This window comes from Falco rusticolus, chromosome 9 (assembly GCF_015220075.1).
Source record: "Falco rusticolus isolate bFalRus1 chromosome 9, bFalRus1.pri, whole genome shotgun sequence".
In the NCBI taxonomy this organism is placed as follows: domain Eukaryota; kingdom Metazoa; phylum Chordata; class Aves; order Falconiformes; family Falconidae; genus Falco; species Falco rusticolus.
The window spans coordinates 37,015,940-37,039,840 of record NC_051195.1 but is presented as its reverse complement, the minus strand read 5'-3'; the positions used below and the strand labels follow the sequence as shown (position 1 = coordinate 37,039,840).

At 43.5% G+C, this 23,901-nt stretch overlaps 1 protein-coding gene across 3 annotated transcripts in view; it reads right to left on the bottom strand.

The window, feature by feature from the left end:
- SLC18A2 (solute carrier family 18 member A2) overlaps positions 1-22,862 on the bottom strand; it is a 34,819-nt gene extending 11,957 nt beyond the window's left edge. Inside the window, exons 1-9 of one of the 3 annotated variants that reach the window (XM_037399386.1) lie at positions 22,655-22,861; positions 20,564-20,915; positions 13,039-13,097; positions 11,040-11,123; positions 8,227-8,319; positions 7,734-7,823; positions 7,582-7,625; positions 7,446-7,506; positions 2,170-2,265 (exon numbers count right to left, since the gene is read on the bottom strand). In XM_037399386.1, coding sequence (XP_037255283.1) covers positions 2,170-2,265; positions 7,446-7,506; positions 7,582-7,625; positions 7,734-7,823; positions 8,227-8,319; positions 11,040-11,123; positions 13,039-13,097; positions 20,564-20,915; positions 22,655-22,775 — 1,000 coding nt within the window. In that variant the 5' untranslated portion in view covers positions 22,776-22,861. Of the gene's footprint in view, positions 1-2,169; positions 2,266-7,445; positions 7,507-7,581; positions 7,626-7,733; positions 7,824-8,226; positions 8,320-11,039; positions 11,124-13,038; positions 13,098-20,563; positions 20,916-22,654 lie in introns of all 3 variants that reach the window. The other 2 variants (XM_037399388.1, XM_037399387.1) reach the window with 2 other exon arrangements.
- Between the last annotated feature and the right edge of the window lie 1,039 nt (positions 22,863-23,901).

The following is a 23,901-nucleotide window of genomic DNA, read 5'->3' as shown; positions in this document are numbered from 1 at the left end:
AACTGGGAAAGCCTGACAAATGAGCGCATGCCACCACGTTTGGTCACTGTTAAGCCAGGTAATTTGGATTTAGAAAGCAGCTGTGACATTATGGTACAGAATCATACCATTTCCTTTAAGTGTATACGCTTCTCATCCTTCACCAAGACAACATAGATTTTCTCATTTCCTGCCTATCCATCTTCCTTCCTATCTCTCTGATATTCATAAGAAAAAAAAAAAAAAATCAAGAGGTAATTTTTAGCACAGCAATATCCTGTGATTAAAATCCTTGCAGGTTACAATGGTGAAGCTGGGGAAACGTTTTCACCTGCGTAACCGCAGCTGCTTCAGTACCACCTGGAGCTATCTGCTTGCACCAAACGGTCATGTGTAGCAGACCTTGACAGATGTAAAAAAAAATAAAATAATAATACTGCAAAGGCTTGTTAAATAAGACTTGCAGGTTGGTGTGTAAGCTGTGGTATACTGAAGCAGAACTGTAATTTTCTAAATAAGCTTTTTATGCACAGTAACATTAATTGATCAAATCAAGGTTCTTTATACCTTCTTCAGATAATGCTTCAAACAGCTGGATCTCCAAATTGCGTAAGATAATAATTTGCTTAAAACCCTGCAGCTCAAGATATAATTTAAGAGGCTTAAAAACTTTAATTAATGCTGTCAAATCAGACAAAGCGTAATGGAGTCAATTACTTATATCATTAAGGGGTAAAATTAGTCTTAATTTAAAATGGATATTTTCCTTCTAGGAACCTCTATTCAACTAAGAGATTTGTAAATCTCATTTGTGTTGCACCAATAATATGAAACTAGCGAGGGAGGCAGATAAGCAATCTTTCTTTTTCTTCATGAGGTTCAAAATGTCTAAGTTTGTGTGATAACTTTGCTATATCACAGGCTAGCAGTGTTCAACAGTACAGCAGCACATGAAGGACTGCTCCCTGTGGCCACCCTAGATCTGAGTTGCAATGATTAGAACTAAGGTTTGTGCTTTCTGTATGGTGTAGGGATGCTTACATTAACATAGAGTAGTCAGATGCTAGCTGAACATAATTTTCATAAAGAATTTTTCTTTTCCTTTCAAATACCCAATATTGATATTAAAAAAATACCCTTGTGAAATGTCCCAGCACAGAATACTTAATTAACTTTATCAAATAGATACATGTTGCATTTGTAATGGTAACTCTTTCCTACAAGCTAACACAAAGGCCAGGCTGATGCGGAGGACCAGCACGATCCGTCGTGGCACATGGAGGGCAGACATCCCCCACCCGAGAGGATTTGCATCAGCCTCCTACGCGCAGTTTGGCACTCGCTGCAAATTAGTCCATTTTCTTTTCTTTTTCCCTCCTGCTCACCTCAAAGAGAAAGTAACTGCCCCACTTTTACTCTCTAATCTAACCTGATCCATGGGACACAGTTCCAGTTTGCCTGTGGACACTGGTTTTCTGAGACTGTGTCCCTGGTGCATATTATACTGTGGTCCAAGATGGGGCTCTCCCATTGCTTTCTGTTGAATGGGATGACTAAGCCACCACTAAAAGGGTGCCAGATCTATCAAATTCAAGGACAAGTGCTCATGTCCTTGGTGACCACATTTTAAGTCAAGTCCATCCTTCTTCCACATGTTACCAGGAGCAGCCCCTGCAGGTGTATGTGTTGGCATGAGCATGCTCTGCGCCAAACACAGCGCACAGGCTGCACATTTCTGGGGCTGCCTGCTCCCAGCAATTCAAACTAGTAACCGAGGATGGATTCCCTCTGAAAAAAAAAAAACCAAACAAACTGTTTTTCTCTGCTGGCCTGGCTCTGCAGCTCAATGGGCATCTTGCAGCTGGCCCAGCCAACACTCGCTGGCAGAGGTGCTGCTGGGCCACCCCAAGGAGCTGGGACAAGCACAGTGCCCTGGCTGCCTGCATCTGTTTCTCCTTGCAGTGGGAGTGTTGCCCCTTACTGGAGCCTCTATTGCAATAACATCAATCCACTGCTTATTTTTCTTACAGATCAATGTTTGGAATTGTGCAGGTATAATTCCGACAATTTAAAGACAGAAAAAAAAAAAAAATTACCCTGAAGCATATAAGGAAAGCATCATTAGCAGGACCAGAACTGAGACAGTCATTAGACAAAATATAGAGATGTAAATAATATACTGTACTTTACCAAGCTGCCATTTTTTTGAACACATGGTCTCCATCATCCAGATGGGTAAAGCTGGTTCAAGCATAGCAATAGCCATGTTTGCAAAGCAGATTGATCCTTAGAGAAAGAGGGGGAGGGAAAAAAATAGTAGCAATTATTTCTTTTGACTGTGAATAAAAAGCCATGCAAAGAATGGATGCTTTTACATAAAACATTGTGCTTTTTACAGTCCTATTTGCCATGCATCAGATGTTGATTAATGTTAAGTAGAACAGAATGTAAAAATCAGTGAAGACTAACTTTCTATATGTTTCTATCTCCTAGAAATTCTACAATAAAGGTTAAGCTATTTTCATAATGTGAAAGTTTGCAGTGAGCTTGATGACATTTAGAAAGTTCATGAGGTCTGACTGTTGTACAAATGATTAGCTAAAACTACAGTCTTTTGGTCTTCATCTAGTCTCCCGGGGCAAAACTGGAGCCCTGTTCTGACCCTGTGCCTCCATCATCTGAGGACAACTATGATGGGATGTGGAGGTCTTGAGCCTAAAAATACCAAGAGACAGCCACAGAGATGTCCGACCCCTACAAAAGGGGATTGTGTGTCAAGATCCTATAGCTAGCAGCCAGTAAGCCTGTGCAGCAAAGCATGAGTCTGGCTGAGCTTGCCCAGCCCTATGAATTTCAAATGCTTCCAAATCTCTTTTGAATTTCTGGACCTTCAGTCACCCAGATGCAAAGGATAACAAGCGGTGGAAGTGCTGATTCAGTCTTGCCCACCGGCTCTGCTCTGCCCTGCACCACTGCCTGCAGATCCAGGCTCTGGTGGGTTTGTGTCAAGTTCATCTAGCCTCAGTAGTGCACTTGAGCTTTAGCACAGGGGTTATTAAACCCCATGGTATTTCTTTGAATTCAAAATGCCTTTCCCACTTACTCAAACGACCCCAAGGCAGTCAAAGCCTAACACAGGGCAACAGGACACGTCCTCTGTGCTAATCCATTACAGAATGGCTTTCAAGGGAGTTTGGAAGTCATTCCTACAAGTGATAACCTCAAACACATGTTCCCACTTTTCTTCCTAATATTTACAGTCCCTGAAATTCAGGAGAATATTCTAGACTCTTACAGTTGTTTACCATTCAAATTTTACTTTTTTTTTAATTAAAAAAAAAAAGCTTAATTTGTCTGAGGCCAGAGAAACATTTCTCCTGGAACAAGGTCCTCATCATACAGTTCAAAACAAAATGAGCACTGATGTCATTCTTTGCTCAAACCTGTCAGAATATATCAGGCTGTGTATCCAACATTCCTCAAATGAACTTGCAGGCTAGCTGGCTCACTCCCTTCTCGGGGCAAGGAGCCACAGTTCAGCAGTGCTTTACCCTGAGGACAAAAGGTTAGATGCAAAGCTAACCTTTCCACTCCGGTGCAAGCTCCCACTAGCGTAGCATCTGCAAGGAGCCACAGTTAAACACCTCAGGGCTGCCCTCTTCTAAGCCAAAATCAGCCACGCTTAAGCAACTTCCTTGGTGCTGGAAAAACGTTTCAGACCACACAAAGCACAGCCAGAGGAAGGAGGGCCACTCTAACAGAGATGGCTTAAATAGCAAAGATCTCACTCTACTTTTAACAAACTTCACAAAGAAATGAGAAACAGGTGTGCATGCACATGTGTGAGGCATCTTCTCATTGGGTCAGGAAGCATCACCAGAGCTTACCAAAGTGTATGGTGACAAAGGTACTTCAGATCTTTAGGATGTACCCCAAAAGAAAAGTGAGAGCCTGAGCTGGTGCTCTGCGAGCTCAGGGCAAAATCCAACAAAGACTCTGCCGCCTTAGCAAAGCTTCCCCAGAAGATACCTTTTTTGCCTCCTCTGTCTTGCATGGAGCTGACCTCTCCCTAAAAAGCCATGTCTCAAGGGCATAAATTCTACATCATTTCTTCTTTAAATTAAATTAAACATCCTGCACTGGCCAGAAGGTGTGAAATTGCAACCTTCCAGCTGGATTCCATCTCTGCAGCTGAGAATCCCACTCAGCTTTTGGCTGAGTGCTGTAGACATCACTGGTACTTTTCTGTGAAAAAGCGAGTACCCAGTGAAAAGCTGTCACACACCTTCTCAAGAACCCATGTGGTCATGATGATACCTGTCTCAGCTTTGGTTTTTGGATTTGGTAATTTAAACTCATGTGTCTGTCCATGCAATTTTGTCAGCCAGTAGCACCTGTTTCTTTAATCCCTGTCAGTGAGGTCTGGCTGCAAGAATGCTGTTGACATCATTCACTGAGCTCCTACTAGCACTGACAGAACATGCCAGTAATGTTTCTTTTGCCTGGGTCACTGAGCACTGATGGCACTGACTTTGAAGCATCACCTCTGACACAATCCACACAGGAGGCAGAATCTGTATTTGCTCACGTTTCCTTTCTCCTACAGGGGTTTTCATGTGAGCAGCTTCATCTGGTCCCATCCCTCTGATGCCCACATCTTTGTGACCTCCCCACCTGGACTGGTGAGTGCATGTTCAGCAGAAATGACCACAGCCCACACTGCAATAGCTGCTGCTGGCACTGGCCAGGCAGTAGGGCTGGCCACAGGGACTGCGACAGACAGTGAGTGAATGACAGCACTGGCCTCCTGTCTGTAGCAACAGTCAATGTTATTAACTCACAGGCAACATGGCTTTATCAAGGGAGAAAATTATGCTTTCACAAAGAAAAGAGAAGAACTCCACACTTAGAGTTCAAGACACCTTGTGTTGAAGAGGAATACTGTGCTATAGATAAGCCAAATTGGTCAGAAAGTGCTTGTACTTTGAGAATACAGACAATTATGTCTCAAGTGTATGATGCACACTCAGGAGATTGAATCTGAATTTGTAGCATGAAATTAGTTTACCTAAATCAAGAGTGCAAGAAACACCAAAACTGCTAGCCCGTTTGCAGCATGTCCCTGCTTTTCACTGGTGGTTACCAAGTCAGCCCACTAGAGAGGCAGTCAATTTTTTAACGAGGTAGTCAGCTGCCTTAAAAGCCATTCAAAACCTCTAATCTCCCTGAGCAGTGCAAACCTGGTGGGACTTTTACCCTTCTCCTCTCTAATTGTTGTATCTGAATGTCATGCACAGTGTGCGCCATCTACATCCACAGCATCTTGGTAAAGGAGAAGACATATTATCCTCAGTGTGGCATGGTGCCTTGGCTGATAGCCCCAAGGTGTCAGATCATGGGGAGATCAGCTCCGCCGTCCCAACCAACCAATTAGCCACCCTTCCCTGTTAGCATCAGGATCAGAAGTTCCCAGCTTAGAAAATAAACCAAGGAAAATACTGAACTCCTTGGGGTAAGGGTAAGCAAATGAAACTTTCAGACCCTTTTTACTGCAAAAAAGCAACAGCTTCAGAACTGAAGCAATTAACATTTAAGCAGTGTATTCCTGGTGCATCAAGAAAGCTGCATTTGGACTGAGGTGTGGATAAACTGAGGCCAGAGAAAAGGTTGGCTGAATTTATAGCTGGTATTTGGTGCTGAGCTCTAACAAAACCAGATTTGGTCTGCAAGGGAAATAAAGCAGGAGGAGAAGAGGCTGAGGTTAGAGAACATCATCAAACTGTACTGTCAAAGCTCTGGGCTTCTCCATCCCGGGGGGCAGAGCCCCTGGGTGCTGTACCTAACCCTGCCGGCAGCCCGCTGGGGGGACTTTCTCCTACCCTGGGTGCTGATTCCTGCTGGGAGCAGGACAGGTCATCCAGAGCAGCTGGTGAGCAGGAGGGATCAGAACAGAGAGGATCTTTATGTCTCTACCCCTCTGTATATCCTTCCTTTCCCTGCCTCCTGCTGCGTCCAGCTGCACTGGATCGCAGGTGGAAAGGGGAAACAGGAGGCACTGGCAGTGCCTGCGAGCACGTGCAGGGAAGCAAGAGGCAAAGAGAGCCAGGGCAATAAAGGGAAGGTCTCTCCAACGCACACTGCCCCAATGCCAGCCTACCAGTCCTTGAGTTTTCTTCGCCACTTTGGGGCTCTAACCCTGCACAGTCCTGATTTACAGAGCCCCAAAACATCAGCTGAACCAGCTACAGAGGAGAGAATAGCTGCAGAAATTGAATGCCATGCAAATGTGTTAGAATATCGGAACAAAGTCCATCCCTGCTCTTCACAGACGTTGGACACGGTCAGAATAGTGAGATCCATGGTCCTTGCTACCTTTTTGTTGGCTAAGACTAAGCTTGGCAGGAGTAGTTAAGTCTTAGTCAAGCAAAGTACCCCTTAAATTCAGTCCCCTGGTCATATTTTGCAGTGTAAACCAAGTTCTGTTACATATTAGACCTTGGCAGGGATTGCATACAAAGTAGATTAGCTAGAGAATAATGTTAGATGACCCTCACCTTGCAGCACCTGCTTTAACCACTGTGAGAGACAAGGTATTGAATTAGATGAATGAGAGATCTGACCTCTTATGGCAGGTACTGTCTTTGCTACTCTTTTCCCCTCAAATACTTTTACTCTATGGAAAGGTCTTCTAACGCTCCAAGAACTTCTCAAGTAGAAGTGTTTGTATAGCTTCAGTCACAGCTTGACCGAGCGTCCAGCCACAGAGTTACGGTTACGATAATTCCCTGAGATCACCAAGAAACAAAGAATCTGAGAAATGCCTGGAAGAACTGCGTTGAGGGACAGGTTAAGACTAAGAAACAAAACTGCAAAAATAATTATCTGTTTCCATTTATTTTATCAATATTAAAAAGGGCCAGGCTTGATTACAGACTTCAGAATAAACATTCAACAAAACGCAATGCAAGAAAGCAAACTTCCCTCAAGACAGTGCGACTCCTTAGACAAACGATACAGGTAATACCAAATGCCATCCACCAGTCAGCCCAGACCTTTTCTGAAATAGAATCCACGCTCTAGGGACCGAGCTCACTCCCTCTTCAAACAGAAACCAATCTCAGCATTATTCCTGGTGCCTGCCCATGATATGCTGGCAACACCTCCCTCCAAAAGCCTTGGTCCTATTCACTTGCCTCACAGAGAGTTTCACAGCCACACTTCATCGCCTTAGCAAGCAACCACAAGTCACAAGTGTCCTCTCAGCTGGAAAGACATCTACATTTCAAACCTTCTGCCTGTTATGCTTCTACTAGTAGATTCATCCTGTATCACCAACAGTAATTCAATGCAAACGAAACCAGCAAATGACAATATTGTTAAACCAGCTCAGCCTGAGGTGTTCCAGGATGCCATGTATAACACCAACAGTTGATTTAAAGGGGGGGGGGGGGGAAAGGGTCTGGTACCTGCTGCAATAATGATATATGGGTCCTTCAAAAGTGTCAGTAACGGTGTCCCCTTCTGACTCTATGAAACAAAAGCTTGGGATTAGGAAAGACAAAGTGTCATCCATCGCCTAGACGGTTTTACCTTAATACTTACTTCTGCTTGTGCTCTGGATGGCTGCAGAACAAATAATTGAACAGCTGCAAAAAGAAATCAATACTGTAATATTTCTTCAAGAAGGGGGTTAGATGGTAGTAATAGGAAAGGGAGATACTGCATGGTGATATTGACTCTTTGTATTTACTGACCTCCATCTAACAGAGCTAGCGCTGCCAGCACCAGGAAGGGAGAACTCTTCCCCACAAACTCATACATGACGCTCCCAAAAGGTGGGCCCACTGCCAGGGGGAGAGAAAGGACACAGTGGTGAAGCCACAGCCCTGCAAGCATTTGGGCATCCTGCTACTGGCACTCAGGGACCCAAAGCTCCATTTAAAAATCCCAACAAAGCTCATTGCTCATGACAATAACCATATTCTTTACTCCCCAAAATACTCTTCCATACAAACAAACCCCAGACATCTCAGAGGTTAAGACACGTATCTGGCACATGTATCTGTATAAGAAACATGCTGCTGTGGGAAAAACTGTTCTTAACATGCATCATGAACGTAATTTGGAGACAGCACAATAACGTTACACTCGATGGGACTCTGCTGCTGCTTTCATAGATCACAAGGACATGCTCTGGGAAAGCTGGGCGGTGGTATCTCCTGCCAGCAGAGCCTCCAACTCACTGACCTAATACTCCCATAGCAAGGCCTCCCAGTGCAATTCCCATCGCGTTGCCTCTCTCTTCATCATCTGTATAGACACTGGCGAGCATACCCATCCCTAAAACGAAAAAAAAATAAAAAAAAGAAAGAAAAAAGCAAAATGCACAACACAAAATTAAGCATCTGTGTACTACAGTTTATGGACATCATTTGCCAGCACTACTAAATGTTATACAGAGATGACAGCAGTTACATATATATATGTATGTAAATAAATAAAAATAAATATAGATACAAACATTTCCTCCCCATAGAATTCACTTTGAAGCAAAAAGGGGGTTTGGCAATGTAAATGATCTCCAAGACCGTGTTCTACTGTACAGCCTTGCTCAGGTAATTTAATGACGGCTTGATTTGCTAGATTCTTTATCCCTGTCTTTGTCACAGAGCTTTTCGATGCATTTCACCCAGCAGAAACAAAGCTTTTGGTAAGTATTCGCTATGTGTTATCGGTACTGTGGGCACTTGACACAAAGGTCTGGCGACCACTCACAGCTAGAACCGTGTGCAGTGCGAGCTGTGCTCTGGGCATGAGGTGTTATGCAGAGCTGATTCCTTTGGAAATGAGTATTTCAAGTTCAGCTTCCAAAATTAAAGGATCATTTTGACCTTTATCTTCACGTGCCTCACTTCTGCTGCGTTTGATGAGGAACCTTCATTACACAAAAGGAAACACGAAGCCTAAATCATCTGTGGTTTTGTAAAGCACTCAGACACTGCAGACGTAAATGCTGCAGGAGAGTCCTCACAGAAATGAATAATTCTGTTTTCAAATCAAGGTTTAAGTAGGACTCAGTAAATAAAGTCCATGGCTACACAGAAAAAGAAGACAAAAAACTGCATGATTGATCACTGAGTGAATACCACCCATCATGTGCATCGAAAGAGCAGAGGTCCTGTGTGGATTAACCTGCTTATTGAAGACTGTGGATGATATCAAATTGTTTGCATGAACACTTGAAGAGTAAATTAGAGAACAATAACTGAATTCACAATGATTCTGTGAGATTTGGAGAAATATTCTGGAAAAAAATAGGAGGGAATACAAAGACGATGATACAAAGTGTTACACGTAGGTAGGCATGATTACGTGCACAAACGCAGGGCAGTAAATGACTGGTTGGTAGCAACACCGCAAAAAACTTCCTTTGCCTGTGAGATCCATGAAGTGACCCTCGCTGCCACTGGCCCTTGTGAGGAGTCAGATCTGCTCCTGGGCACTGGGGCTGGTGTTCACAGGAGGAAAGGCAGGGGTGACTGGAGACCATCCAGAGAAGGGCAATGAGGGTGAGCAAAGGCTTAGAAAAATATCTGAAGCACAACTGCAGGACTTGCAATTTAAAACCAGAGAGGAGAAAACTGATGTGAGATGTGGCAGTAGTCTTGCAATATGAAAAAGTGCCACCAAGATAAAGCAAAGGAACTGTTCTTCCTGTTCTCTCAAGCACTGGAAGCAGAAACAGGTTTACATGGCAGTAAGGAGGCTTTAGATGAGCCGTCAGAAAAAGCTTCCTGACAGTAAAGGTACTTAAGTACGAAGCTAGACGCTGAGGGCATTTCTGGAGGCTTCCAAGAACATGCCTGCCAAGTGCTCATGAGGAATGACAGATACAAAGCTGTCCTGCCTTCAGGAAGGAGGTGAAGGAGGTGGTCTCCTGGCCTTTTCTGCTCTATTTTGTAGGTTGTCTGTGAAAAAAAGTCACGTACTTGTCTAAGAGCCATACCTCAAGGTGCACACTTGCACAGGGACCAAGTTAAAGCTGAACAATAATTTTGGTTCTGGCACATCTTCCCTTTGGAAAGCTTGACTTGGAACCTCAACTGGTATGAGGAGAAAAGGTGGATTTTCTTGTCTCTGCCCCTCCTGCTTGTCTTTGCCTTCACCATCCCGGCTCCTCACACCAGCCACTGCCTGCCCCCCAGCCACATCCTCACTCGTCCCACTGCTCATCCAGGTTTAAATCTCGCTGTAACTAATGCTTGTTGTGCAGCTTCAAACCCATCTGAAGCATCAGGTGCCTCTTGCTCCCATTCAAATGCTCAGGCTGAGAAATTCTTGTTAAGTTTCTATGGAGTGTATGTGAACCCTGCTTATAGGACAGTCCAGCTTGGAAGGGGGAATTTTTCTGAGGAAGCCAAAACACACATTCTTGACAAAACACTGGATTCACCTCCCTTCCCAAGCCAAATCTATATTTCTGCTGCCACCACGGGAAATTTTTCCAAGACAAGACTGCAAAACGAGCATGACCTATTTTCTCCAGTCTCAGAAATGGTTGAAAAATTTGGGGTGAAAACCCATACTCCATTTCACCCACTCATTTAAAACTTGTAATCTTGCATTGGAAATCTGGTACAGCTAACCTGAGTCCAAGCTGGCAGATAGCATGGCAAGTCCTTGGAAACAACATTTTATAACAGAAATTTCAGTAACAGACAGAGCTCTATCTCTGCTATAGTAAGTACCACCATAAGTTCCTGCTGACCTTTAAAATGGCTAAAAATGAATTTAAAATCTTGAAGGCACAGATGCGGAAATCCCAGGGAGAGTGCACTTCATTTAGTGCTCTACCTTACTGCAACCCAAATACCATGGAAGTCTGAAAAGACATTTGCTTTTGAGCTACTATATATGAAAGGGACAGGAAAAAAGTGAAATTGATTTAATTGAATATTTTTGTATTAATTATTGAAACTGCAGACAAAATACAATTCAGAAAATGACTAAAACCGACAGAATTGGTGATCTGCATTTTACTCTATCGTCTCTTCTCTTACCTGCCACCGAAGAACAAGAGGAACCCACTCCTTGAAGAGACCTGGCAATAAACAGCAATGTGTAGCTTCCAGAGAAGGCAAACACTACAGAAAAAACGGAGGTAAAATTAGGTTAACTCTAACTGGGTTAAAAAGTTAGATTTCTTGAAACTATCACAAAAACTTCATACAATTGAGTCAAGCATTTACAGTGACTTGTGCTGCTTTCAATGCTAACTGCATTATTTTCTCTTATTGCATTTAGATGTGTCAGTGTTGAATTGCTCTCAGTTGTCTAAGCCTCCTGGTGACACAGAATGCAAGCGCACAAGCAGTTTTAACTAATTACATAGGATTTGATTACATCCTGCTCTGATTCAGCTGCACACAGGAGTAACAAGATCTTTCTTTCCAGCCTGCCTCTCCATGCTGCTTCTTTTAAGGCTGCTCGGTCCAAAGCTCCAAGCATTTGGGGAAACCAAGCTTTAACTCACGCAGCTGCATGCATGCACCGGTGTTTCCTCCAGTAAGTAAATGGGTGGACAGAGGTTTTACCCAGGTGGTGCCAGCTCAACACCAGGTGCTGTGCAGCACAGCTGGCTGAAGGGGCAGGGAAGCCAGCTGCACCCATGCCAGGGCTGTAGCACCTTCCTCATCCTCCCAACAGCAGAGCACCAGAGAAATTGCACTAGAGAAGGTGCTTCTCTCTATCTCCCCAAGAGATTTAACCTCAGGTCCCACTCTTGGCCACTATCTGCCTTTCAGGACAGAGCCCCTGGCTGCTGCACTCATCCGTCCAGCTCAATACCCCATCCACAGCACGGGGAAGCAGGAGTGTCCCAGTAACCCAAGCACATCTCTGCTTGTAGAGCCTGTGTTACGGTCAATGTTGTTAAATCTGCACTGAGATTTTAAAAACTGTTTTCAGCTCCTATCTGTTGGCCACCTGAGGAATTTTGCCAGGCTGGTTGTAGCTGTGGGAAGGTGTAACGCACAAACTGAACACAAGATCCCACATGCACTTCTCCCACCCACCCTGTGGCATTGTGCCTTTTGGGCTTTTCACTAGGTCTTACAAAAATCCCTATCTACATGGACAGTGAAAAATCCAGAAAAATAAAAGAAGGAAGGATGTCAGTAGACAAACAGCAGTCCCCTCTGCCTTGAATTAGGCTCACTACTCTTATCTTCATCTCAGCCAAAGTTTGTTTAACATGTTCCTAAAATGCAGAGACTCTAAGAGCAGGTAATCCTCTCCAGTGCTTCAGTCCCCTTGAGGATAGTTTTAAGCTTGTTGGTCCTTCTCTTATGTACAGTGAACATGGAAAACTGTTTGTTCCCTTCCTTTTCATCATCAGCTCCGATATCAAACTCTGACATTTGCCTTCTGAGGCAAACCCAGTTCTTTCACCATTCCTCACAGGCTTCTAACAATCCTTAATATTCTCCTCCATACTCTTGTCATCTGGGCCACTACTTTAACCACCATGCCAAAACCAAACATAAAACAGCAGCTAAAGACTTATCAATCCCATTAGAGCAGACAAATTATCTCAGCTGACTTGCATGCTATGCCCCTGTTTCCACATCCCACAGCGATGTTAGTAACGCTACGATACAGCTCACTCACATTCTACTCATGAACCACTGCAGACTCACAATCCTTCTGATAAGCCCCTACATAGACAGCTGTTAAGAAGCCTGCAAGATAGCCCTCTCATGGCTGATAATCTGCTTAAAACTGTCTGAGCACCACTTCAGAGTACAAGAACCGGAGAGACAGCTGAGGAAGAGACCCGCTGAGGTGGGATGGAAGGTTGTGAATTCCTTAGAGCACATTCCTAAGAGTGCACTTGTCAAATCCCATCAGCACTGCCATCCACATGGAGCAGCCACTCTTACATTTTCCTTGGAAATCAGTCTCTCTACATCAACAAGAATAATTCATAGTGGTAATTATTATAGATAATTTATTTAAAAGTTGCATCTGGGCCAGACCAAATAAGATGTGGACACTTACTGATTGTTGACACAAACATGATGCAGAAGCCAGCAAACAGTGGGATCTGGTAGCCTATTCTGGAAAACAAAATGAATATTCACATTTCTGGGATTGTCTCACTGAGATTTTGAGTTAGACTAACTCACGTGAGTGCACACACTGCAAAAACCCAACTTGTAGCCCCTTGGTAGGCTTTGAACTATTTGCTGTAGACTACATGGTCAAAGCTGTCCATGTTAAAATGCCTTTTCATCTGGCACAGCAGACTTTGTATCTGAAATCCCTGGAAGAAATCCTTCTTTCGTTAGAATGTGATTGCCTTGTTCTTGTTCCACCATAATTGTTCCCAATAAAGCCCCTCTGGGCCTCCATGGGGTTGCCAAGGATATGAGAAGGGAAAGATCTGCCTGAGCATGCTGAACTTTTGAAATATCCCAGTAGTGTTTTAATGCTCATCTGTTTCCATCCTCATGAGACAATGACTATAATGAGACACAATCGTGCCAGTGGCTTTTTTACTGGAAAAATTTGTCGTCAGCTTTGTTGGGAGTTCTGCCTCAGCCAGGAGCACTGGAAGAATCCCAAAGAGCTTGAGAATAATATTTTTGCTTTCCATGGGTTTAGGAGTAAAAATGGAGCTGATCAAAGCCTTCTTCATCAGCCCACTTCTTCATTAGGACTCAGAACAGTCTGTAGAAATGCCTGGTTGCTAGAAGTATTTTCAAGTTTCCAGGAAATAAATAATTTTCTGTCTGGAAAGTAAATACATTTTTGAGCAACTAAAACTGAAAAAAAAACCCCAAAAAATTCACAATAAACTCTTTTTCACACCATTAAAAATCTGCCCTAGAATCAAAAGCTCTACCCAGGTAGCTCCGAAGTCAGTCTATATGTTCTATTCAGCACACTTTATTCACGGCTTCTTTTTTTGTAGGATTGTACATTTCAAATGTATGTGCAAAGACATTATTTAATGGCCAAATTCTTCAACAATGGGTAATACTTTTCAAGGAGTACTGACTGACTTCAGCTTCCGATGATTTGACAGTATTGGGCATTTATATTGGCAGCATTGGCTAAAGTAGTCAATCAAATAATGGAAGAGTCTATAATGGCCCTTTTAATTTTTAATAGTAGCAGTTGTGACATAGGTAAACTAAAATAATTATTCTGAGCTTCGTTTGTTTATGTAATTTCTATATGATTAAGGACCTCGGATAATGGAAAACTCTCTGAAGTGTAGGGTTCAACATTCATTATATATCTCATTGTAACACTTGTTTGAGTTTTCTGAATGAAAGAAATCTAGCATGCGCATTTCTACACAACAGAGAGATCTCTAATGCAGAATAATTTTGCCTTAAATATCATCACTACATTAAAATATGACAAAAACATAGTGTGCAGATTCTTATAGTGGAAATTTGTAAGTAGGTGTTGCAAATATCCAGCAGAGGCTAGTTACTCATGGAGTACTTAACTAGACTGGTGTTTCCAAAGCAAATTAAATCCCTGGCACTGTCACAGGCTTATATGTGGACTTATGATAATAATTTTAATCTCTCAGCACCTTGATACCTGGCCTGTAAGAGAATAATACTACCTTTTTTTGTCTGCTTTACTTAAAATGGATGGTTTTCCTAAGCCTTTCTCTTGCTGTGTGTATAGCAGATACTATACAATGGGATGCTAATCTCCACTGGTGTTTCTGTGTATATGAAGAAATTAAAAAATTACCTGTTACCAGCGTCTTGCCTGCCTTAGAGCTGAAGTGGGCTCTTAACTTCCCAGTGAGCTCGGGTAGAACAGGCCACAGAGAATAGGACCATAATTGCTTCAAGTTTGAATTTTAAATTGAAGAAAGCACTAATGGAAGTACAGAAAAAAAATTCCCCCAAACCTGCAGTTATAGTGAGCAATATCATCTTCCCCTGTGGAAGGAAAGCAAAAGTTGAATGTCCTTATGTCCCCTTCCACTGCAAAGTAAAGTAGGGTTGTGTCTGTCAAGGACATCCCAGAGGCATCTAGGATGGACACTGAGGGGGAGAAGTCAGATTTCAGTACAGAAATCAAGCAATTCTTAGACTTGACACAGGGGCCATGAAACAGCAATTTGTGCTGCCAGTACACCGAATTAAAAATCGGTTACTTGCATGAAGACAAATCCATTCGGATTGGCTCCCACATTCACATTTCCATCACTAGATCACAGACATAAGCTGTGAGACCTTCCATAAACATTAATAAGTTAAAGAGAAGGGCTATCATACTAGTTCTAAACGATACTCTCCCAAGCTAAAGCAGATTTCAATTCTTCCCATAGGCTTCCTATACGTGGAGTGTTTCTGGTGGTTGAAAGCTGTAAGAAAACAAGTGCTTTGGAATCACTTTTAATGCTCAATGAAATACCATTCAAGAATTGTTCTTAGGTTTTGCAGTCACAGATACCATTCTTCCTTTATCTTGGACAAACGGGGGTCACAGCAAGCTGTGAAGTGCTACATAGCAGAGGGTGATGAAGGCAGAACTGGAGCAGAACTCAGCCCTACTCTTGCTACCCAGCTGACCACGATGCTTTATCACACATACCAAGGTCTAACACATACCTTTTGCCTTTTGCTCCACACAGCAATTAATCATTTCTGGACTAGACTCTGTGTGGGCACAGTTAGTCATTTCAGCCAAAGTCTGCATTGCCAGTGACCCATCATACAATATGATGCAAAGGTATACAGGTCAGCACCGAACATGCCTTTGTGCTGAATTAAACAAATCATTATAATCCCCTGAAAAACCTAAAATTACCTGGCACTTCACCCATCATTTGGAGATGCACAACACTGGTGTGCTGCCCCTGGACGAGGCTGTTGAGCATCTAGAAGTCATGCTTGCTCTTGCTCAGGGGACAGTCTTACCCACACCCAGCTGTCAGTTAGATAGGCAGATTGTCCTTTTCTGCATAATCTTAGCAAACTCTGCCTCTTAGCAAACCCTGCCTCCTCCTGAAATAGCAGCACTAATTAGCTGGCAGTTGTGCTACCACAATTGTCTAATCTGCAGCTGCACTCCCTGATCTATCCAACAGATATCAGGGAGCGCTGGCTGTGAGTTTTGCTGAACAATTACTCTGTATAACATAAATAATCATAAAAAGCAGAAGCACTACTGAACAGTTAAACTGTACAACATAAATAATCACAAAAAGGAGAGGCATTGCCTATAGCAGCCAACTAGTCTGTGATTTTGTCCTGGGCCATTCATGTTCTTGCCATGCAAAAACCTGTGAATAGGCAGTTTCTACTTCTCAGTCATGGCACGGCATACTCCGTGACAGTTATCTCTACATTTTGTTCCTCTGTGTACAAAACAAGAATATTACAGCCTGTCTTCCCTCTTCTTTTTTCTTGTTACCATGCTCAAGCATGTAATTTTCTTAGACACTCCTTTCAAAACCCTCTAAGAGAATCTGTCTGAAGCAGAGTCCAACATGTTTCACCGAGGCTACCTGCAGCTAAAAATACTTCCTGCAAGTATTTCTGACCTCTGAAAAAGCTGGAGTCGTTAGCCAAAGGAGAGCGAGGAAAGGCTGCCACTGATAGAGAACACCTAAATTACCCCATTTCAGTCTTATATTAGCCCCAGACTGCAGGACAGCTTAGAAGTGGATTATACCCATTAACAAGGTTACCCCACAATAAGACAACTGATCGATGGGTCCTGTGCAGCAGTAAAATAAAGGTTACACTGACCAGGTTAGCAGCTGTGGATGATTAGAGCCTAATTATCGATCCATTAAGGTGCTGCAGATCCACTGACTTCAGCCTTGTTGTCATACAGCTACACTGGTACCACTGTGAGCACCCCTTGTTAAGTCTGTCCTGGCTGGCTTCCTCACAGACTGGGGAGGACATATGGCAAGAGAGTATTTTCCTCAAGGTTATGAACCACTGAATGTGTGTCAAGGTAAGGAAACACATGCAGGGGCAGGGAGCATGGTCCATGACCTCTCCATCTCCATGGTGGAGCATAGGGCAGGCAGAGGGGCTTCGTCCACCCTGCAGAACTGGGCATTTCAATCACCTGCCAAAATCTGAGAGGAAAGCTTACATAGGAACCGAGCTGTAACTAAGCAGTTACAAGTGATATTTATTTCTCTGTGTTATTCTTTGCATATGTCTTGGCTGTGAACATGTCATGCTCCTAGCCACTCATTCTTTCATGCAATTAAGTTCAAAGCTGTAGCCAGGCTGGTGTAAAAATGATGAAAATGCCTGTTTGTTAAAAAAAATAACAGAGCAAATCAGTTAGTTACAGAAGGCACAGCAGCCTTCTGCCCACTCCCTTCACAGGAAAGGCTTAGGCAGAGCCTTCAGCCTCCCCTCGCCAGGGCACCCTCCTCGCGAATGCCCTGTATCAGGTGCTGTGCTATCTGGATCATTCCTTACCAATTTCCTACAAGGAAAACCACAACGTCCATCTGAGCCATAAAATGTTATCAGCTCTGCTCTAAGAGCATGCCACGGTGGGAAGTGTGTTGTTGACATCCCACGGCAAAGCCATCACTGAGCGCTTCCTGCGCTAGGACTTCGCTAGACCGAAGGTAACTTGTATTGTCTCATGGACTGCAAACCAGTTCACTAAGCCAGGTGTGGTTTTCTCTGGTACTCAACGGAAAGAGCTGGGCTTTAAATAAGTATTTCTAGCAGAACTTGCTTCTTGAGTAAAACCAATTTTGAAATTTCTTTTTAAAAAGCTATACCTCCAGTAGTTACAGAAAAAGGGAAGAACAGAAGGAAGAACAGAAAAAGGGAAGTTACAAAACTTCCAAAAAGCCCAAGTTAATTATTGGCAGAGTCACAAACAGAACATCCTGTTGCATCCTGTACAAACTCAAGCACTCCAAGCCAGAGCCTACTAAAAGCCAGTAACGCCATACTCGATTAAAAATCCAAACCACTCTTGAACATTTGTTTGACTTAAAAATAAAAACCATGAACAGAGTGCGCTACCTATTTGGAAAGGAAACTTACTTCACATCTTAACAAACTGCGCACACTAATACTGAACTAAGCAACCAATTCTCCTTAAGCTGTGATGTTTTGCAAATGTAATAATGGCAGTAACAATTTTCACTAAACAGCTTGTCAGTGGTAAGGAAGACTCTTTATAACGATAACCCAGATATTTTCTGCTTCATTTATAATAATCACAGTTTTCACACTGCTTTTTATGTGATCATAAACCCTATTATTAGGAAATCTCAAATTTAGTTGTTTTGGGGTTTTTTTTTGCCAATGACTTCTATTGATGTTAACTAATATTTCCCACTAAACATTTCTCAGAAGAAAGGCAGATACTGGTACCAAGATACAAATAATGCATGAAAGAAAACCAGTAATCCTTAAATCTAATTTGGGGCCACTTTGCCACTTAGGTACTCATTTCTGCTGTATGAGAGAAGATTTTGTCACACAGGACACTGGGATGATGCGGTCCTTGATTTTTCTTCTCACACTGGATGGGCACCTGAGCCCCCAAACCTGTTCCTGTGATTGCAGTCACACACTCAGCCCTGTGCAAGCACCTCTAGGATGTTTCTGGGAGGAAATCTCAGGTCCCTGCAGTAATGTTGGCACTGGTGTGTTGCCAGCCCTGCTCCTGACAGCAAAGGGAGATGGTATGGGAACATCGCTGCCCCATTGACAGACCTAAGGATATATCAGGCATATCCCACAGCCAGCTCCAGGGGAGGGGTGTTACCCCATGCCTTGGCACCAGCAGCACCAGGCTCCAGTCCTGAGATGTTCCGGCACACAGTGTGGCATCGGCAGGGACACACGCCCTCTCACTCAGGAGATGTCTGAGATAGTATCTACAGAATGATATAACCATGCTATTGAAAAAGTCATCAGCAATGTGGAGTGTATTATTGCCTTTCTCCTGGTTTGGCAGGTTGTGGGAATGATGATACTAACATAGAAAAGTAAATATCAATTAGGCAATCATTTAGACATTTAGGAAAATCTAGAAGAATACCTAAAGAACTATTATATAAATATTACTTGACATTGTTACCTGTGGATAAGTTATTACAGCCTCACAAAATACAGAAAATCCAAGCAACAAAAATCTGTTTTCCTCCTCAACTTGCAGCAGTATTTGTGGAAAAGTGATTTTGCAATGGCATACTTATATCTGTGTAGGGGTGTGCAGTAGGAGATAAGGTGAAATCAGAGAGACATGAAACTGTCTGTCTCATTTAGAGCTTTTGTGTTTAGATCAATTCCACCAATTTAATACAGCTTTTGAATTCGTTACACTATGAGTCAAACCACTGCTTAGCCCTCAGTTGGATAGTGTATATATATATATATAAGCTGTAAAACCTAAGAAAGGTAGTTTTGGCTTGAAAACCTCAAAAATCTAACATTAAAGTGTGTTAGTTGTTTTGGGTATCATCACATACAATAGGCATTGACTACTTAAAAATGTTTTACAAGGACAAATTTCTGCCACATATTGTCTGAAAGCAGTAATTCTTCTTTATAAAAACAACTCAAATAAGAAATATGAAAATTAGTGATCTGACTAAATACAATTTGGATTTTATTTCCTGCAGAGATTGATCTCATACTGTTTAGGAGGACTGCAGCTGCTTCTGTGGGGAACGGTCACACAAAATGCTACCAATAAAATCAAATAAAGATCAAAAATTGAAATGATATTATAAATACTTTTACATCTCAATGTAAACATCAGTGCTCAGATTTGGGGGTATGTGTGTTCTAAGTCATTGATATCGCTGCTTACACCCTTGATCCTGGCTCAGACAGATTTTCCATGAAGTACCAATTAAGCATATTTCATGCCAGACATCATATATATGCAAAGAGACAGAAAGAACAGTTTGAAGGCTGGGCTAGATCACGTACTGATGGAAATCCATGATCCACTGAACTTGGTGATGAACATGGTATCCGCAAAGTTTGACACTTGTTCATTTTTCACTGAAGTCCACACAATTTCCCACCAATTCTTACCTTGGGCAACTCCAGATCACTGCATACCAAATCACACCAAGAGCTGGGCATCTCTAGGAGAGCAAGGGAGGGATCTGAATCCCACCTACAGTTTCAATATCATGTTTGCCTAATATAGGTGTAAGAGACATATCATCAATTTACAGTGCTTCGTAAATAGTACATCGTAGTGTCTTTTGTCCCCATATAACTATTGAAGATGTTTCGACACTTTTTTCAGCAAAAGTTTCTATAAGAACCTGAGGTTTGAGGAGCTGGAGGAAAAGCGTACAATACTGAATGTATCAGATGGTTCATGTGCAGCTTACCCATTTATTTTGGAAAGGATGTAGGTGTTTAGAAGTGTTCACCAAATGTATTTCACTAAAATTTTCCTCCAGATAAAGTGAGAAGGCCAGTAAGCCAGAGCCACAATAGAATTAAAAATACTTTGTTGAAATACCAGTCCGGACTAAAACATCACTACAGGATCCTAACAGAGTAACGCAGCAGAAATAACATACCTGTTTGTCAGCGGCCCTATGAAGGGGTTAGTGATGAGCTGCACTGTTGCTTTGGAAGCGAACAAGAGACCGACTTGAACGTTTTCATTCAGCAGGTCCTTATCTTCCTTGGGGCAGTCAGCCGGGGAAGGAGTCACATTTACTGTCATTTGTTCTGTCTGAGCACGAGGCAGCTCGCCGGGTCCTGTCTGATCAGATTCATTTCCAGTAACCATCGTCAAGTTATCGTAGTAGGAGAAGATGCTCTGAAAATTGTCCATCGTTGTTGAGACTACGTTAGGCTTAGTAGTCTGGATTTCTGTGTCATTTTTCGCATGTTTGATGCTGTAAAGGTAACTGGGAATTATTGGCACTGGAAAAACAAATAGAATATATCGTCATCTTACTATCAGGTTGTTTGTAAATGGAGTCACCAAATTTTCTTGTTTGCTTTGCCATTGATTAGGAAATGCAAGGCTTTCCTACAGAGCACATTAGTAAGGATTTTAAAACATGGAAGCACAGAACTGAAATAGAAGTTTTCTCAGGGGAAAAAACACACCCGTAACTCAGAAGTACAGTTTAAAACAAATCCTTTTATGTTAGTTTTTATTTTTTGCCAGTTTTCACATATGTGATTTTCTACACAGGCATCATCCAGAAAGCAAAATATAAGCATCAAAGCCCATGTCTGAAGAGTCTCTGTTACACTTGACTGCACAAATCTATTTATTAGATTGTGAAAACATGAAAGATAAGAAAAGCATTGAAACAATTATTAAACCAAAATATTAAAAAATCTAATAAAACACATTTCTAAAATAAACCACAAAAATATCAACAAATAACAGCCATAAGAAGGAAAAAAGCATAACACTCCTATATTAAGTAATCAGAACTAATGTGTGGTGGTGGTGTTTGCATATCTCATTTTTTTAAAAAATGTACATTGAATAGATCATCCAAAAGGGATTTTCTTTGTATTATTTAGAATCATAGATGAATTTTAATTACATTAATATGTATCTCAGAAATCAGCATTTCAGAATTTGTCAAAACAGATGTCAGGTTCATTCAATTTAACACTTAGTGACAGAACCACCCTTCCTCATCTTGCATCTCTTCCTGAAAAAGCCACTCTTTCAGTAAGTCTGAGAACTATCATAATTTCTAGGGCTTCTAGCACTGAATAATTAAATGTTAATAACTTCCTAAGAAAATATATTCATGTAAAAACCATCCAAAATCTACTTGCTAAAAATACATCTGTGTTTAACTGAGGTCTACCCTATGGCAGTAGCTTTTAAGCCGAAGTCCCCCCAGACATTCAGGAGTGATTCAGAAGCTGAGGCTGCAGCATGGTCCGGGCGCTGGCTCTGCACAGCCTGGCTCGTCGCCGCCAGCAGCATGTGCCTTCACGCGTGTGCCCACACAGCCGCCGGCTGCAGCCTCTCTGAAGCCTTTTCTTTCAACTCCTATAAACATCTGAAGATGAGGGCTCCTAAAACTACCAGTGAAAAATATTCAAGCCCCTGATCTGAGTAGATTCCTCACTTGACACTAAGCCACTGATGCCAGTAGAAGCTGCATCTACGACTTTGATCAAAACTTGAAAAATTTTATTAAACCAGCTCACAGAAGTGCTTTTCTTAAAACCCAGTTAGATGGGTTTCTTCTTAACCCCCCATTTTATGGCCAGTGTGGGGGAAGGAGGAACTATCACAAGGAAACAGGCATCTCCAATGTTATCTAGCCTGCTGTTTCAGTTGCATGACCACAGGAGAAGAAACGATGATGAGCTAAAAATATTGTTGTTCTGCAAAGTATCAGTATTAGCAGAAAAAAAAATAAATTATTAAGACCTTTTTATCCTGCAATGAACATAGAAATAAAGCGAGACTTTGACGTGTACAGCTGGGTGTTTGCCATACCTAGAAAATCATTCGTGTTTAAAAAAAAAAAAAAACAACAAACCAACAACAAAATAAGTGCTTGAAAATGTTTTCGAGAGCGTTAATCGTGCGGGCAGGGAGTGCAGCTGTCACCGGAGGTTATTCCTGGCATCAATCGGGAGGAGGGGAAAAAAGCCCACCCAGACCCCATTGTACCTACCGACCACGGTCAGGAGCATGTTATCCAGCAGCAAGGCGATGAACACGATCAGCAGGATCAGTTTCCTGGACTGCCGGCTCTCCCGGAGCCAGCGGAGGAGGCTGAGCTCGCCCCACGCCATGGTCCCGCCGCCCGGCCCCGCGCCGCCGGCTCTGCCTGCCCAGGGACAACGGGTCAGGGGACGGCACCGGGGCACCGCGGGCGGCAGCTCCGGCGACTCCCCGGCAGCGGGAGCCCCCCAGCCCGGCAGCCCCCGCAGCCCGCAGCCCCCAGCTCGCAGCCCCCCGGCCCCGCAGCCCCCAGCCCGCAGCCCCCCGCCCCGCAGCCCACCGCCGCCCCGCACCCGGCCGCCGACAGCCCGGCCCGGCTCCGGGCGCAGGTCCCCGTCCAGCCGCACGCTGCCAGCCGGCAGCGCAGAGCGGGGAGGAAGAGGAGGAGGACGAAGAGGGGGAGGAGGAGGAGGCGGCACCGCTGGTCCCCGTGTGAGCGCGGGGAGCGCGGGAAGCGGCCCGGGGGAAGGGGGGGGTCCCGTCCTCTGCCTCCCCGGGCTGCGGGCAGCGGGCAGCGGGCAGCGGGCAGCGGGGCTGCGGGGCTGTGGGCAGGGGGCTGTGGGCTGTGGGTAGGGGACTGTGGGCAGGGGGCAGCGGGGCTGTGGGCAGGGGGCTGCAGGCAGAGCTCCTGCTTGCCCCTCTGGGTCACGCCAGAACCCCTGCGTGCCCGCGAAGATGGGCCCAACCAGACACCGCGGGGGAAAATGTCACTGCTTCTGTGCCTCAACACGCGAGCAGGGTGCCCCACGGGCCGGCCCAACACGCCAGTGCGCTGACCCACTCACTGTTTTCCTACAAGCAGGAATTTCCACTGCTTGGCCTTTCAATTGCTCATTTTTCTTGCCTGCCCTGCACTGAATCCCAAGTGTTGCACCCAGCCTTGGGACCCGGGTGTCATCTTTATGAATTTCTTTTCTTCCCAGTCTATGTTCAACAAGAGATTAACTGCGTTGAAGCGACCAAGATTTGCATTTTTTAAAAACCATTATCTTTCCTATCACGTAACACACTGCTTTCCTTTCGTCACCCAGTGCTGAACCTTGCGAGCTGCTCTTTGCTTGGCTGTCCTCACCGAGCTTCGCTCGAGGTAAAGCCCACTGAACTGGGGGATGTCTTTTAATGAGCGTCACGGCCCCAGAAGCAAATATCAGACTGAAGCTGGTGATATCGTGACTATGCAAATCCTCTCCCACTTTA